The following is a 17047-nucleotide window of genomic DNA, read 5'->3' as shown; positions in this document are numbered from 1 at the left end:
AAAGAGGTTGGCCGACACTATTTTATTTTCTCTTATGGGCCTAAGAAATTGCTCATTGCCTGTTCAGCCCGGCGCCATCCTCTGCCGGCTCAGAGTGGTTACAGGCCGCTCCTGCTCGCGATTCTGCGGCTTACAATGTCGTCACGCGACAGAGCAGCGGCTTCTCTTCCACTCTGCTCTGTTAATGGGGCGTGACTGCCAAGATCATACTGATTTGACAGCCAGATCCCAGCTGCCTAATTGCGGGGAGCCGACTGTCGACCAGCATGATGTTGACAATCACGCCCCACTGACAGAGCAGCCCGGGAGAGGAAGAGCTGCTCTGTTCACATGAGGTCATTGTAAGCCACAGAATCGCCAGCAGGAGCAGTCTATGACCGCATCAAGAAGAACAGGCAGGTAGGTAGCAACTATCTGCCTGTCAGTTCTTAGCCCCATTAGAAAAAGTAAAATAGTCCCAGAGAACTCCTTAAAATTATCCTCCATTTTTTAGGCTGGGATCTTGGCGTAAGGATGATTTACTAATCAGTCAAGATGCCGGCCCCGATTCATTACGGCTAGTGTTTTGTACAACAGTCTGAATGGACGGAAAGCTGGAGTAAGATGCTTCAGACTTGTACTGCTTTAATGAATGTAGTGTGTCTTGTACCTGCCGTGCCCCACTTCCAAGATTGTAAACCAGACAGGGGCTGGGGTACATTTCTGTCGTACTTGATGATGAATTTGTCAGGCGCGCTTGGCCAAGCTTCATCCTGCTCCAGATCAACCCATTTTTCAAACATTTGGCAAAGCTTTGCCAAAAGATGCAATTTCGAGTTAAGCAAAAATATTGCTCTCAGTGGGGAAAACAAAAGAATAATCTTGCAGTTATGATACCTTTTAATAGCTAAAAAAAAAAATAAAATAAGTGATGTTACAAAGCAAGCTTTAGGGACTTCTTAGGCCTCTTCATCAGGTATGGTATAAATATTGTGACCTTTCATGCAGTTTCAGTAAGAATTCTGGGGAAAACTGCTTGGTGAATTGGTCTCATCATGTATTGAACAAGAAACATGGTTTCCCACTCAGACTGCAAAATAGGTATAAAAAAAAATTAAGTGTCGAAAAATACATCAGGGAATCCCAAAATAAAGAAGAAAAACTTGTCCTCTCTTTTCTCGGAGTGTACAATTCCTAAGATAACCCAGCTCCAGGATTGCCATGTTGTACCACAAAAAGCATGCAGCCCAATAATGTCACAGACCGAAACAAAGCGTGCACAGACTTCACCGACATCGGGCCGCAGCGCCTTCCTCTGGACGGCAGAGAAGCTTGAGAAAATCTTCATACCTAAAATTCGGATGTAAGAAAGTGCAAAAGCCCCCCATAGAAAAGTCACCACTACAGAAATAGCGGACACCGGCTTTCCACAGCCACACGGCACAGAGCCAAATAAAATGGTGTTCATTCAACATCAGAACATTTATCAGGAACATACTTTTTTTTTTTTTAGGAGCGTTTTGCAGTGGATTCTGATAAAGTCCTGTAACCAAAAGCTAACATTTAGTAGACTCTCTGAAAGGCAGTGAGTGAACACAGAGGAAATAAATAAGTCTGATCATTCTGGGGGAGAAATAACCTCTGGGTATGAAGCCTGATGGATGCCGCTTTGTACGTGACGCAACGTTCAGGACTTACTTGAAAAACGCTCTTGAGCAGAGACAAGTTATCCTCCTGTCCTCTGTTAGATCATCCAGGTAAAGACACATCTCTGCCACCTGACTCCACTCCACACACAGCATGGTCCTGCGAGAAGAAGAAAAAGCACGTCATGAAGCCAATTACAGACAGATCTGTCACCACAATGTGCTGCCTACACAAAATCTGCAGCATATATTAGTAGCAAAGTGGGAGAGGTTAAGGAATCCCATCCACACACCACTGTTTTTCGAGGTGTTCTCCTCCAAAACTATAACACTCATAACCTATAATTAGGAGAGGCCAGTAGAGTTTAGCAAAAATATTTGCAGGACCCTGGTCCAGCGACCACGGACTACGGATGTGGCCACTGGACCAGAGCCTTGTGAACTGCCTCCTACCTGCTGGCATCCCAGGAACCTCTTCTCATTATTATTGGGGCCTATTCTTATGTTATTTACACAAGTGACAAATTTGCCGCAGATTTTCAGGAGCGTTACATGTATGCATTAGGCTGGGGTCACATGACCGTAAAATCTCTCATCCTAGAGAATTGGATCAATTATGCTAATGATACTGATCAAACTCTGATAAGACTTTGCTCAGAGTGTCAGCATAGCGTGATACCTTTCTCTTAAATGAGAGAATCGTATCACAAGTGAGAAGATGGGGAACAAGATTTCTCCATCTTCTCCATTGTTTGAGTCCACAGAAAGCAGGCTGCACTCAGATGTCATCCGAGTGCATGAATCAATGTACGGCTGTGGCATTGCAGACAGTCTTTACTCTGAAACACTGCAGCATTTCAGAGAAAACATACTTGAAGAAGCCGGCTGTGGACTATGATCTCGGATTACTATTACGAAGCAGCTTCTCCTTGACCAGCTCCCATAGACTGACAGGTCTCTCCCTGTACACACACATAGGCAGAGCAGAGTGGGGCAGGTAGAAGCCGCCGGGGACTAAACTGGCCACATCATGATAAAGTGGGTGAAGATCAGAATAAAAACCTAGGTTTTATTTTTTTCCTTATCTCTGTTGTGGAGATTTTAGCTTGTAAAGTTTATATGTTAATTTCTCTGTTAACAAAGAAAAGGTTAGCCGAGATTCTTCTCTGGGGGTGTTAACTTTTTCACCTGTAAGACATAGAAAACGCCATGGGAGAAGCTTAGACCCGTGATGTCACTGATCTCTGCCCGCCGGGTATTCTGACACCGCTCTGTTGACGGCTCATGACAGCTGATCGGAGCCGACAACAGAGCGCGCGCTGTCATTGTGCATATCGCACAGTGACACAGCAGGGACTAGCCCAGACACTGAAATGAGCATAACCAATGATGCTTCGTTTCAGGGGAGGGTCTGTGCAGTGACTGCAGCCTCTGCCCCCTGATGACGCCTGGTTTGAGTATCCCAGCATGCACTGGGGATTCTAAAAAAAAAAAAAGCGTCATCAAAAAGGAAGTGAAAAAATAAAAGTAGTTTGTGTAGTGAGGGAAGGATGGGGGATTCTTAATACAATCATATTAGAAAATAGATTACATTATGACTTCAAATACATAGGGAGTTAAGAGGAAAATTACTTGGACCTCAGACCACCCGTTTAACTATTTAATTGGAGCAGACGTCTGTGCTGACTGACTATTGCTGAGCGGCGGCAGCGGTCACGTGACACAACAACGGTAACAGCAGTGCCGACATCAGAGGAATGGTGCTGGTGCAGGGGGCACCGAGTATACATTGTTTTTATCTTCTACGGGGCCCTGAACTGACCCAGCAGAGGTGTCCTGTAGTGGACAACCCCTTTAACGACCAGGTCTTTAGAAGACTACAGGCTGTCACCGGTCCTACAGGCCGTGTCCACACCGCACTGATTGGATTTTCGGCTGCAGACAAAGGTGGCAAAAAAAAAAAAAACCTGCACAAAATGTTCATTTTACAGAAGTCGCCGGTCGCAGTAATTTCCGCATCCTACACAGAGGAGAAATCCACAGTGACGGAAGATCCACCATGCCAGCACAACTTCTCCACAGATACCTGCACCGGCCGCTCCTCACCCATGTCAGTGGCAGGGAATGGGGTCGACATGTAGGAAAAGACTTAGGCTGTGTTCACACATTGCGTTGCTCTCTTGGCAGTAAAGAAGCAGCGTCAACGAAGCAGGTTTTACTGAGTTTTTGCATTTTTTTGTCAGGGTACAGTTGTCTCTTGTCCATGCTGATAAAGTTTAGTGCATAAAAAAAAAATCCAACTTCCTCAGGTTTTTGCACCAAAACCTGATACCTGAGTATTTTGCTGCATTTTTGCACTTACCTATAGCTTTCTATGGGTGAAAAATGCAGCAAAAATGCTGAAAGTGACACGCTGCAGCTTGCCAAATCAGTCAGGAAAAACACCATTGTGTGTGCGCAAGAGATTTCTGAAATCTCATAGCCTTTGCTGGTACTGGAAAACGCAGCAAAAAACGCAATGTGTGAACATAACCTAAGTGGCATCAGGAGATAGGACAGACAAGCTAAGGTAAGGAAAACCGCGGGGAGCTCAACATGTCCACGCCTCCTCTCCTCAGGAGATATCCACACAGGCCGCAGCTCTCCCGCTCTCAGATCTGCCCCTCACCTCACACCGCGGACTCAGCATGGGCAGCTGTAGGTGTAGTCCTAAAAACATGAGAAAACTACCAGTCCCAGCATGCACCGCGACGCTTCCTGCTTCCTCCGCTCAGAGAGGACGTGACTCGGTGACATCGATCATTACCAGGCTGAGGAGGTTTCCCTCGGCTGGGTCACGGGCCACAGTTATGTCAGACGCCAACAAACGGCATGCATCTCTATGTTGTCATCATGACGACCAGTAAATCACATGACTGAAGACAGGAAGACAACGCACGGGCACGGAATGCTGGGATTTGTAGTTTTGCTGCTGCTTTAGTGGACAGGAGGCATTGACGGGTTGGAAGGGCTGACGCTGGCAGTTCGGCTGGCATCAGGGTGGGTATTGTGTGTGCGAGGCTGCTGAGGCTTAGTGGGAACACGTTTTGTGTGTATACAGTATGTGTGTATATGTATCTATTTAATGTTAGTGTATGAGGTCATCTGTGTGAGCAGCAGTCCCAGCACAGACGTGCTCTCCCTGTGGGTGATGTGTGCGGACATCTCTGATCACTATGAGAGGACTCCAGTGACCACATTGGGGTCTCGGTGCTGTACACCGCCCCCACTTATGTGCATGTCTGAGGAGGACTCGCCCTGCTGGGACGGGGCCAGACGGGGGGCTGTGGTGACACCTTCTGTCCAGGTTTCTGTTGGAATCACTAAAAAACGTAATTCTGATGGCGACTGCCGTGGAGAGCTCAGGATATGGCTAAGGCGTCCAGATACATTTAAAGGGATTGTCCATTACTGGAAAAGCCCCAGCTGAATCCATTCCGGACGCCATATAACAACACAGTGTATACTCGCCTCCCGCCGCCGTGTCATTCCTGTGATATTGGCGCGTTCCTGTGATATTGGCGCGTTTCTGTGATGTGCCTTGTGTCGTGCAGGCTGCAGCCGCCTACCCTGATGTAACTGATTAGCTGCAGCCATTCAGCGGCACTGTAATATTTAGACTTTTCTCCCTGTAAAGTGAAGGGCCCGTTCTTACGTCCATTTTATGGCAGTATAGGTGTTTTGTCTCCCAATAGCAAATGCCTTTTTGTAGAGATCTGATGCCAGTCCTGGGAAATCTAGGGTGGAAGCTATATCCAAATCAGGCTGGAAGTGCTCTGGGGGTGTGTCAGTGCACTTAGCAGAAGCAGCCCCGGTGCACAGATACACCCCTAGTGCACTTCCAGCCTGATTTTTAAATTTCACCTACCTGGCACATTGAATCGCTACTGAAAAGCTATCATTTGTATTAGCTGATAAGTCGTATCATTACTTCCATATGTAAAAAAAAAACCTGAAGAGTGGTTCCCTTTTAATGGTTCGTCTCCTCTTGGCTTTTGCTGTGTGAGATGGGAATGCTCTGTGCTGCCCCGAGCTCCGCAGACGGCTGAGGTGCTCCGACTCCTATATAGATGATCAGGCCTCTGCCCGGCTTGAGGGTCCATTCCGCTGTCACAGGTATTATGTGATCTTTTTCCACCATTCTGGTCCCACAAGCGCACGGAGTTCTGGGAATGCTTTACAGATGAATGTGACAGATAACTCTTCTTTATCAGATTTAATCAATTGAAATGTTTTACATCATTGGAAAAACGTATTGGCCGTGGTTCACACTGTGACGTGATTTTGCAGTGTTCTGCACTGACGGATCATTCTCTGTGTGAGCTGTGCTGGTAGACAATGGAGGATGCACAGAATTGTTTCAATCATTCACTGATTTATGTGTATGAGACTCCATCGACCCCATCCTAATGCAGCACAGTGTCCTGATAATCCTGCTCCGGAGTCTCCACGTGTCATAACGTAGAAAATGAGGTGTAATGCCACTTATGTTGTATGTGATAAGAGCCGGCATTAAACCTAACTTTTTGCAAATTGATAAATTGTCTGAGGCTAAAAAGGGCCTTTAGGGCCTGGAGAATGAAACGCTTTGATCTTGATGGCACCCTTCTCACTGTTTCCCTTTACTTTCCACACTTATCAGATTGTTACTGCACATTATTGGAGGGATTCTGATGCTCGTCTAGGATATCCGTGTAGATTAATTTTTGGCTCCTGATCTTATTTTGCCCTTTTAATCACAATTCCGTTCAGTAGATATATCTATATATCTATATGTTTATAACTACACCTTAAAAAAATTGTGATTAAAAGGGCAAAATATATATGGTGTATAGATATATCATATATGCCTGTGTGATATTGGGGTCATAAATATCTGAGGACAAGAAGCACAGCAGAGATGGCAGTGTAGATATAGCGCTGGTATTTAGGTCAATCCTTTCTATTTAGCACATAGTTACGTAGTTTGCTCAGATTATAGCCTTGCTGCACTGCATTAGGTAATCAGATAATTACTGCACATATCTAGTTATTTACCACGTGGACTGATCTAGGATTTATTGTGCAATAACATATCATTTTAAAGGGCTATTTCCAAATAGCTGGGGATCTGTCCGCTGGTACCAGCAGTAATCTGGGGCTGAGGAACTCTGAATACAGAGGTCTGCATCCCTGTCCTGTATGGGGAAGAGGTGTGTACACTTGGCTTCATTCATTGCCTATGGGACTGTTGGAGTGCTGCGCTGTCCCATTGACCAGCAGGGAACAGGGACTCCGCACGCACATCACTCCACTAGTGCAGTGTTCCCCAACTCCAGTCCTCAAGGCCCACCAGCAGGCCATGTTTTCAGGATTTTCTTAGTATGAGGTGATAATTACATCACACACAGGTAATTCCATCACCTGGGCAATACTAAGGAAATCCTGAAAACAAGGCTTGTTGGTGGGCCTTGAGGACTGGAGTTGGGGAACCCTACACTACAACCCCTGGCAAAAATTATGGAATCACCGGGCTCGGAGGATGTTCATTCAGTTGTTTAATGTTGTTGAAAAAAAGCAGATCACAGACATGGCACAAAACTAAAGTCATTTCAAATGGCAACTTTATGGCTCTAAGAAACACTAAAAGATATCAAGATAAAAAATGTGGTACTCAGTAAGGGTAATTTTTTTCAGACCAAGCAGAGGGAAAAAATTATGGAATCACTCAATTCTGAGGAAAAAAATTATGGAATCATGAAAAACAAACACACAAAAGAACACTCCAATACATCACTAGTATTTTGTTGCACCACCTCTGGCTTTAATAACAGCTTGCAGTCTCTGAGGCATGGACTTAATGAGTGACAAACAGTACTCTTCATCAATCTGGCTCCAACTTTCTCTGATTGCTGTTGCCAGATCAGCTTTGCAGGTTGGAGCCTTGTCATGGACCATTTTCTTCAACTTCCACCAAAGATTTTCAATTGGATTGAGATCCGGACTATTTGCAGGCCATTACATTGACCTTATGTGTCCTCTTTCAAGGAATGTTTTCACAGTTTTTGCTCTATGGCAGGATGCATTATCATCTTGAAAAATGATGTCATCATCCCCAAACATCCTTTCAATTGATGGGATAAGAAAACTGTCCAAAATATCAATGTAAACTTGGGCATTTATTGAAGATGTAATGACAGCCATCTCCCCAGTGCCTTTACCTGACATGCAGTCCCATATCATCAATGACTGTGGAAATTTACATGTTCTCTTCATGCAGTCATCTTTATAAATCTCATTGGAACGGCACCAAACAAAAGTTCCAGCATCATCACCTTGCCCAATACAGATTCGCGATTCAGCACTGAATATGACTTTCATCCAGTCAACCACAGTCCACGATTGCTTTTCCTTAGCCCATTGTAACCTTGTTTTTTTCTGTTTAGTTGTTAATGATGGCTTATGTTTAGCTTTTCTGTATGTAAATCCCATTTCCTTTAGGCGGTTTCTTACAGTTCGGTCACAGACATTGACTCCAGTTTCCTCACATTCTTTCCTCATTTGTTCTGTTGTGCATTTCCTGTTTTGGAGACATATTGCTTTAAGTTTCCGGTCTTGACACTTTGATGTCTTCCTTGGTCTACCAGTATGTTTGCCTTTAACAACCTTCCCATGTTGTTTGTATTTTAGATTAGACACAGATTTTAGGCACAGCTGACTGTGAACAACCAACATCTTTTGCAACATTGTGTGATGATTTACCTTCTTTTAAGAGTTTGATAAGCCTCTCCTTTGTTTCAATTGACATCTCTCGTGTTGGAGCCATGATTCATGTCAGTCCACTTGGTGCAACAGCTCTCCAAGGTGTGATCACTCCTTTTTAGATGCAGACTAACGAGCAGGTAGAATTTGACGCAGGTGTTAGTTTTGGAAATGAAAATTTCCAGGGTGATTCCATAATTTTTTCCCCCTGCTTGATCTGAAAAAAATTACCCTTACTGAGTACCACATTTTTAATCTTGATTTCTTTTAGTGTTTCTTAAAGCCCTAAATTTGCCATTTGAAATGACTTTAGTATTGTGCCAGGTCTGTGATCTGCTTTTTTTTCCACAACATTAAACAAGTGAATGAACATCCTCCGAGCCCGGTGATTCCATAATTTTTGCCAGGGGTAGTAGTCCATTCTTTGGATTCTGGAGTCCTGATGTCAGGATCATTGAGGATCCCAGCAATCAGACCCCGGTTATGACGGATTTTCACTAGACAGCAATCTACTTCTGCACAAATCTATCACGTGTGAATATACCCTTAAACGTATTGTCTCTTAGGCTATGTGTCCACGATGCAGAAATGCTGCATATTTTTTCCGCTTCTACCTGGCAAGAAAAACGCATGCGTTTTTTACATGCTTTTTTCCCGCCAGGTAGAATCGTTTGTCAAGCGTTCTTCACTTGCATTTCTGCATGCAGGTTATCAAGCGCTTTTCCAAGCGATTTTAGCATCACTTGGAAAGTGCTTGACAACTTGGTCACACTATATAAATCCATGCAACCGGCATGGATTTATAGTAGTGTGGCCAAGTTAGTTAAAAAAAAGAATAAGAATGGTAAAAAATAAAAATTATACTCACCTTCCGATGTCCTCCCGGTGTTTTCTCCGCTGCGTCCGGTATTTTGTGAGGCTCGCGGTGGTGTGAAGAACCTGAGGTGACGTCATTGAGTCATGTGACAGGTCACATGACTCAATGATGTCATGGCAGGTCCTTCACAACACCGCGACCCATACAGCAGACCAGACGGAGGGTAGAAAACACTGGGAGGACATCGGAAGGTGAGTATAATTTTTATTTTTTTGTATTTTAAATTCTTTTTTTTTTTACAGTTTCTATGGTACCCAGGTCTGGATGAGAGTGTCCTCTCCTCCAGACCTGGGTACCATCCGCACATTGAACAGTGTGATATCCGCTTGTGCACATGTAGTGATGCGGATGTCACACTGTCCAATGCAAGTCAATGGCGGCGATTACGCTGCGTTCCCTACAAAATTAATGGACATGCTGCAGATTTTTGAGCGCAGCATAAGCGCTGCGGAAAAATCTGTAGCATGGGCATTGACATTGCGGCTTGTCATTGGGAACCATGGGGGACGGATTACCAAGCGTTTCCCAAGCATTTACGCTGCGGAAATTCCGCAGCATAAACGCTTGGAAAATGCTTTGTGGGCACGCAGCCTAAGGCTATGTGCCCACGATGCAGAAATGCTGCATCTAGTGGCTCACACCTAACCTCTCTGATGAAGCTGTGTTACACAGCGATACGCGTGGGGCTTATCAATCGATCCACACATGATCCATAAGTGGTGATATGGCTATGTATATGCAATGATTGGTTTTACCAATCGACCTTTATCTGGTTATGGGGCAGTGATATAATTATTTATATGCATTTGATTTGATTGTGGTATTGTTTATTTGGATTATGCTTAAGGGACACAAATTCATACAATTGCTATATGCAAGATGGGCCACGGCTTGGGCTGATATATAATGAGGGCTTGCAAAAACAATTTTTTTACAGTTTATATTGAGTATTATGGGAGTACTGTGATATGAAATGTGAAGCTCTGAACTGAATACTGGCATTGAGGATAGAGGATATTTATTATTATTGTGAATTTTTATATATTTTCCTCGCAATCAATTGTATATGATTATTATACAGATTTAAATTATTTACTACATCTATATCCTGTATATGGCCAATCATGCATTGTGGTATTTGGGTGTTGATAATCATGTGTGTTATGTTTTAGTGTTTTTAAAAGTGTATAATAAAGCTTGTATTTTTTTACTTAATATGTATTGAGGTGTGCGCATTTTTACATATGTACCCTCCTGTTTCTCTTGTCTTTGGTTATGCTGCATATTTTTTACGCTTCTCCCTGGCAGGAAAAATGCATACACACACACAAACCACAGTTATAAACCTGGTTTAATGAAGATATACAACAAAATCTAATAAAATCATTCTTTTATTTCACCAATTTAAGAATATAATTCATGAAAATACAATAAAAGAAAAGTAAAAGCAGAAACCTAAAAACATTAAAGGAGACCCCTCCAAATCAATTCAGTCACATATAGTGTTATCCCTAATTAATAAGAATTTTGATGTGACTCCAGGCCCATATAAACTAGGACATCAGAAAAAATTGCACTATTCCCACAAAAAATGCTCTTAATTAATATTATGCACAGTATATAGAATACAAAGCCAAGTATCATAGATAAATATCAAGTACCAAAATAATTCGAGAATATATTCATATTATAAAGTGCCAAAGTAGTTCAAGTAAATATAGTGTAATTGGGACCTAAGTATTAGATGCCTATAGTAGTATCTAAATTGAGCCGGCCATTATACTTACAAAGGGATTATTGATAGCACTGTGTATCTGGAGGTCTCCTTAGAAGAACCTGCCCCGACGACGCCGTTTCGCTAATGTGCTTCTTCAATAGGGGCGTGTACTATGTGCGCAGCCTTCCGTTTTTATAAGTCCCCCACCAGCTGATTTCAATAATCATCAATGTCGGAGTGATTTCGGCGCATGACCGCATTACTGGGAATCCCGTGTATGTAACAGGACTTCCGGAATATGGCGCCTGACACGCATGCGTTGGAACGCACGCTGTGTATAGTGCGCAAGACCGGAAGTCCCACAGGTCCGCTCGTGCTCATGCGCACTCTCCGTGATGGATTCCCCATATAGGAGTAGCGAAGATTGGATTGCGCCTGTGAGTGAATAAACGTTGCATTTCCCATCGTGTATGATTTGAACCCTACCAAACATGGTGCGATAACAGCTTTACCAGTGATTAAATCCAAATGTGACAATGTGATCATGATAGCTATAGAGTAATGATATGAATATATTAAATAACAGTAGAAATATCAAAGTAGCAAAAATGCACTATATAAAAGTGCAATTATGTAAAAAGTGCACTGTATACTAAATGACATCAATTATACAATATAAATATATAAATGAATCAATTGCAACAGATGCCATTTATGACACACATAATATAAATATAAAATACTCTATATGAATTATAAAGTGATATAAACCAATTAATATCCATTATTGTGTAAAATATAAAAGTGATTATAAATTATTGAATGTAATTTTGTGATGTGAATGATGAAAAAACAGAATATAATGAAGTAAAGATACAGTGACATGTGCAGATAGTGCTATAAGAGTCATAGTAAAAAAAAAATAAAAAAAAAAAAACACCAAGTGAAGTGCAAAATAATAACATGTGTAAAATGTGTATAATAAGGTAGTGGAAAAATAATTAAAACTATGTAAATGATGGGCTGTATGGTGACATGTAAAACATAAGTGTGAAAGAATAAAAATGGTGTGTGATATACAAAAATGATATATATGATATAATAATATGCTGGAACGTGTATAAAGTGACATGTGTGAAATATAATGTGGTGAAAGTAATGAAAATAATTAAATTCATATACATAATATGTTTTACAGTGACATGTAAAAGTGATACAAAATATAAATAGTTGGTGTAGTACATAATAATAATGTAATAAGACACATATAGTTACTCCAAATATAACTAGTTATATCATTACTACACACATATTTTTTTTCCCTTTTTTTTTTTTTTTTTTTTTTTTTTTTTTTTGGAAAGTCCAAAAAGAAGAAAGAAAAAAAATATGTGTGTAGTAATGATATAACTAGTTATATTTGGAGTAACTATATGTGTCTTATTACATTATTATTATGTACTACACCAACTATTTATATTTTGTATCACTTTTACATGTCACTGTAAAACATATTATGTATATGAATTTAATTATTTTCATTACTTTCACCACATTATATTTCACACATGTCACTTTATACACGTTCCAGCATATTATTAGATCATATATATCATTTTTGTATATCACACACCATTTTTATTCTTTCACACTTATGTTTTACATGTCACCATACAGCCCATCATTTACATAGTTTTAATTATTTTTCCACTACCTTATTATACACATTTTACACATGTTATTATTTTGCACTTCACTTGTAGTGTTTTTTTTTTTAATTTTTTTTTTTACTATGACTCTTATAGCACTATCTGCACATGTCACTGTATCTTTACTTCATTATATTCTGTTTTTTCATCATTCACATCACAAAATTACATTCAATAATTTATAATCACTTTTATATTTTACACAATAATGGATATTAATTGGTTTATATCACTTTATAATTCATATAGAGTATTTTATATTTATATTATGTGTGTCATAAATGGCATCTGTTGCAATTGATTCATTTATATATTTATATTGTATAATTGATGTCATTTAGTATACAGTGCACTTTTTACATAATTGCACTTTTATATAGTGCATTTTTGCTACTTTGATATTTCTACTGTTATTTAATATATTCATATCATTACTCTATAGCTATCATGATCACATTGTCACATTTGGATTTAATCACTGGTAAAGCTGTTATCGCACCATGTTTGGTAGGGTTCAAATCATACACGATGGGAAATGCAACGTTTATTCACTCACAGGCGCAATCCAATCTTCGCTACTCCTATATGGGGAATCCATCACGGAGAGTGCGCATGAGCACGAGCGGACCTGTGGGACTTCCGGTCTTGCGCACTATACACAGCGTGCATTCCAACGCATGCGTGTCAGGCGCCATATTCCGGAAGTCCTGTTACATACACGGGATTCCCAGTAATGCGGTCATGCGCCGAAATCACTCCGACATTGATGATTATTGAAATCAGCTGGTGGGGGACTTATAAAAACGGAAGGCTGCGCACATAGTACACGCCCCTATTGAAGAAGCACATTAGCGAAACGGCGTCGTCGGGGCAGGTTCTTCTAAGGAGACCTCCAGATACACAGTGCTATCAATAATCCCTTTGTAAGTATAATGGCCGGCTCAATTTGGATACTACTATAGGCATCTAATACTTAGGTCCCAATTACACTATATTTACTTGAACTACTTTGGCACTTTATAATATGAATATATTCTCTAATTATTTTGGTACTTGATATTTATCTATGATACTTGGCTTTGTATTCTATATACTGTGCATAATATTAATTAAGAGCATTTTTTGTGGGAATAGTGCAATTTTTTCTGATGTCCTAGTTTATATGGGCCTGGAGTCACATCAAAATTCTTATTAATTAGGGATAACACTATATGTGACTGAATTGATTTGGAGGGGTCTCCTTTAATGTTTTTAGGTTTCTGCTTTTACTTTTCTTTTATTGTATTTTCATGAATTATATTCTTAAATTGGTGAAATAAAAGAATGATTTTATTAGATTTTGTTGTATATCTTCCTTAAACCAGGTTTATAACTGTGGTTTGTGTGTGTAAAGATTCTATGGCGGAGGAATATTTATTGACCTTTTTTGATATAAAGGAAAAATGCATGCGGATTGTACATGCGGATTGTACATGCGGATTGTACATGTGTTTTTCCTGCCAGGGACATGCGGATGTGAAGCGTTCTTCACTTGCATTTCCGCATGCGGGTTATCAAGCGCTTTTCAAGCGATTTTAGCATCACTTGGAAAGTACTTGACAACTTGGTCACACTATATAAATCCATGCAACCGGCATATATAGTGTGACCAAGTAATAGTTTACAAAAAAAAGAATAAGAATGGTAAAAAATAAAGCTTATACTTACCTTCCGATGGCCCACGGTCTCCTTCTCCGCTCCGTCCTGTCTCCCTGGTGTCTCGCGGTGGTGTGAAGAACCTGCGATGACATAATTGAGTCATGTGACAGGTCACGCGACCGCCGACGTCAGCGGTCGCGTGACCTGTCACATGACTCAATGACGTCATGTCAGGTCCTCACACCACCGCAAGCCACCCAACACATCGCACGCATCGCTGAGGAGACCAGGGGACATCGGAAGGTAAGTATAATCTTTTATTTTTTATTTTAAATTCTTTTTTTTACAGGTACTATGGTACCCAGGTCTGGATGAGAGTCTCCTCTCCTCCAGACCTGGGTACCATCCGCACATTGAACCGTGTGATATCCGCATGTACAGATGCTGTGATGCGGATGTCACGCGGTCCAATGCAAGTCAGTGGCTGCAATTACGCTGCGTGTCCGCAAGATTAATGGACATGCTGCGGATTGTTCCGCAATGATAATCCGCAGCGGAAATTTCCGCAGCATGTGCACTGCACATATGGATTATCATTGGGGACCATGGGGTACGTATTACCAAGCGTTTTTTAAGCGTTTTCGCTGTGTAAATTCCGCGGCAAAAACGCTTGAAAAGCGCATAGTGGGCACGCAGTCTTAAAGGCAAACCTTGTGTAATACACTATTAGCACACACACGTTTTCCTCGTACCTGCTATGGCACACCCTTCTATTACATGGCGGTCGTGCTGCGTGCACCCAGCAGTATTGGCTGTATAAGCAGACATTTATAGCCAGCTCTAGCTATATATAGTCAGGCTCATCCAGTGATGATGAGGGTGGTGTAGGTCAGGATAGTAGAGGAAAGTAGTTCTGCTCATAAAATAACATTATTGTAGAGATGTATTTTCCCCCTGACGAATCCACTAGTGCTACACCCAATACTAGTGTACTAATGACTGTGTGATCCTCGGTGACCAAATCTCATTTTACCTCTTGTATATGTGTCTCATTTTAGGTTGGAGATGCCATTTTCTGGCTTGTGACGTTCTTTCCATCCTGAAATATCTATCTGCAATGTATGCAAATAGTCCATGAATACTCTGCTATAAGGGGCACAGATGACTGGCGCAGTGGTCATTTGGTGAGTACGTCTGTGCACTCCTCTGGTGTACTATGGAGAGCGCCCCCACTGAGCTGTAAGACATACAGTATCTCCATTTTGTTTGTGTTCCTAATGGACTGAAGAATTAGAGTTTTTTTCAGCCTTTGGTGAGCGCTGTTTTCTCTTTGCCTTTTTGAAGTGTTACTATATAAACAGTAAAGTTTCTACCACTTTAATAACCAGTGTCCTGATGGGGGAAAATTGATAACTTAGCAGTAAAGTTTGGATTGTAACTGTAAGAGCACAAGCTGTATGTTTTCTCTAATGTGTCCTTGCTTTTTGCATTAGGATGGAGAGCAGACGCCTCTGAGATTACCTGTCTGTGCCTTAGGTCCAGCATTGGAGATGCTCGCTCAGAACGGCTCGTGTGACATGGGCCCATCGCTCACCTATCTGTCCTGCCTCATGGAGATCATCCTGGACTGGCTAGAGTTGGACAATTTGGAGGATTATCTAAATTACCTAGACTACCTCATGTGGGTCTTCACACCACTAATAATAGTATTCGTTCTGCCCTTCATTATTGTCATTTTTCTCTACCTTTCCATCCTTTTCCTCCACGTGTACAAGCGCAAAAACGAACTGAAAGAAGCATATTCCAACAGTATATGGGATGGCGCTCGGAAAACATTGGCAACACTTTGGGATGGGCATGCTGCAATATGGCATGGTAAAAATGAATGCTTCTTAGCATTAGTAGATATTGAATCTGGGTTTACTGTAAAGTCTGGGAAAAATGCTGTTAATCAAGGCGTTCTGGGGGACGACCCACTCTTCGGGAGAACATCATTGTATATTAAAGAGCCTATAAGACTATTAAAGGGAATCTGTCAGCAGGTTTTTGCTATGTAATTTAAGAACTGCATGAGATGGAGGTTAAAACACTGAATTCAGGGATGTGTCACTTATCAGGCTGTGTTCTGTTGTTTACTTACAATGAAGGTTTTATTACTAGGACATTATCATTGCTCAGACTAGCTGCCTCCTGTCAAGTCGTTCGACTCCGCCCCCTCCTGTGATGAGCAGCTCACTGTCAATAGAGAGCCTGGTGTGGGCAGGGTTAGCTTACTCAGCTCTGCTTCATGCTGCATCTAAGAACAGTTGTATCACAACTGCTGCACCCAGTAAACTGAGTGACACATCACTGGAATCAGGGTCTCATTCTTTACATTATGCTGATCTCAGATGAGGTAGCAAAAACCTGGTGACAGATTCCCTTTAACTGGCCTTGACTACACTCGTACACATAATGGTGATCAAAAAATAAATTTAAAAAAAAATTGCGCTCACACAATCAGCTTTTCTTAAGTGTTTGCCAGAGTTCAGCGAGTGCCACATCTCCATCATCTACTTTTATTTGCAGCGGAGATTGGCATTGCACCGAAGTCCCTTTTTTATTAAAAAGAAACTGTGTTACCTGGGACAGCCGCTTGTAAAAGTTCAGAGCTGTGTATCAGGGGGACATGACACTTGTTGGTGCTCTAATAGTCCCTATAAAC

The 17047-nt window shown here is 41.4% G+C and overlaps 2 protein-coding genes across 7 annotated transcripts in view; one reads left to right on the top strand and one right to left on the bottom strand.

Annotated features, from left to right (window-relative positions):
* The window catches only part of TGS1 (trimethylguanosine synthase 1), a 55275-nt gene extending 50729 nt beyond the window's left edge, over positions 1-4546 (bottom strand). For 5 of the 6 annotated variants that reach the window (XM_073679311.1, XM_073679308.1, XM_073679306.1 and 2 more), the window contains exons 1-2: positions 4294-4536; positions 1678-1785 (exon numbers count right to left, since the gene is read on the bottom strand). Coding sequence is in view for 5 of the 6 variants with exons in the window: in XM_073679308.1 (XP_073535409.1) it covers positions 1678-1781 (104 nt within the window). In the remaining variant the exon portion in view is untranslated. Of the gene's footprint in view, positions 1-1677; positions 1786-4293 lie in introns of all 6 variants that reach the window. The other variant, XM_073679307.1, reaches the window with a different exon arrangement.
* TMEM68 (transmembrane protein 68) overlaps positions 4379-17047 on the top strand; it is a 32648-nt gene continuing 19979 nt past the window's right edge. The window contains exons 1-3 of the mRNA XM_073679312.1: positions 4379-4664; positions 15402-15527; positions 15837-16218. Of these exons, the coding sequence (XP_073535413.1) occupies positions 15465-15527; positions 15837-16218 (445 nt within the window). The 5' untranslated portion in view covers positions 4379-4664; positions 15402-15464. The remainder of the gene's footprint in view (positions 4665-15401; positions 15528-15836; positions 16219-17047) is intronic.

This window comes from Phyllobates terribilis, unplaced genomic scaffold, assembly GCF_046119375.1.
Source record: "Phyllobates terribilis strain yellow unplaced genomic scaffold, ASM4611937v1 Scaffold_4__5_contigs__length_816908805, whole genome shotgun sequence".
NCBI lineage: Eukaryota > Metazoa > Chordata > Amphibia > Anura > Dendrobatidae > Phyllobates > Phyllobates terribilis.
Note: the sequence above shows the minus strand (reverse complement) of the source record. Positions and strands in the feature narration are given on the sequence as shown.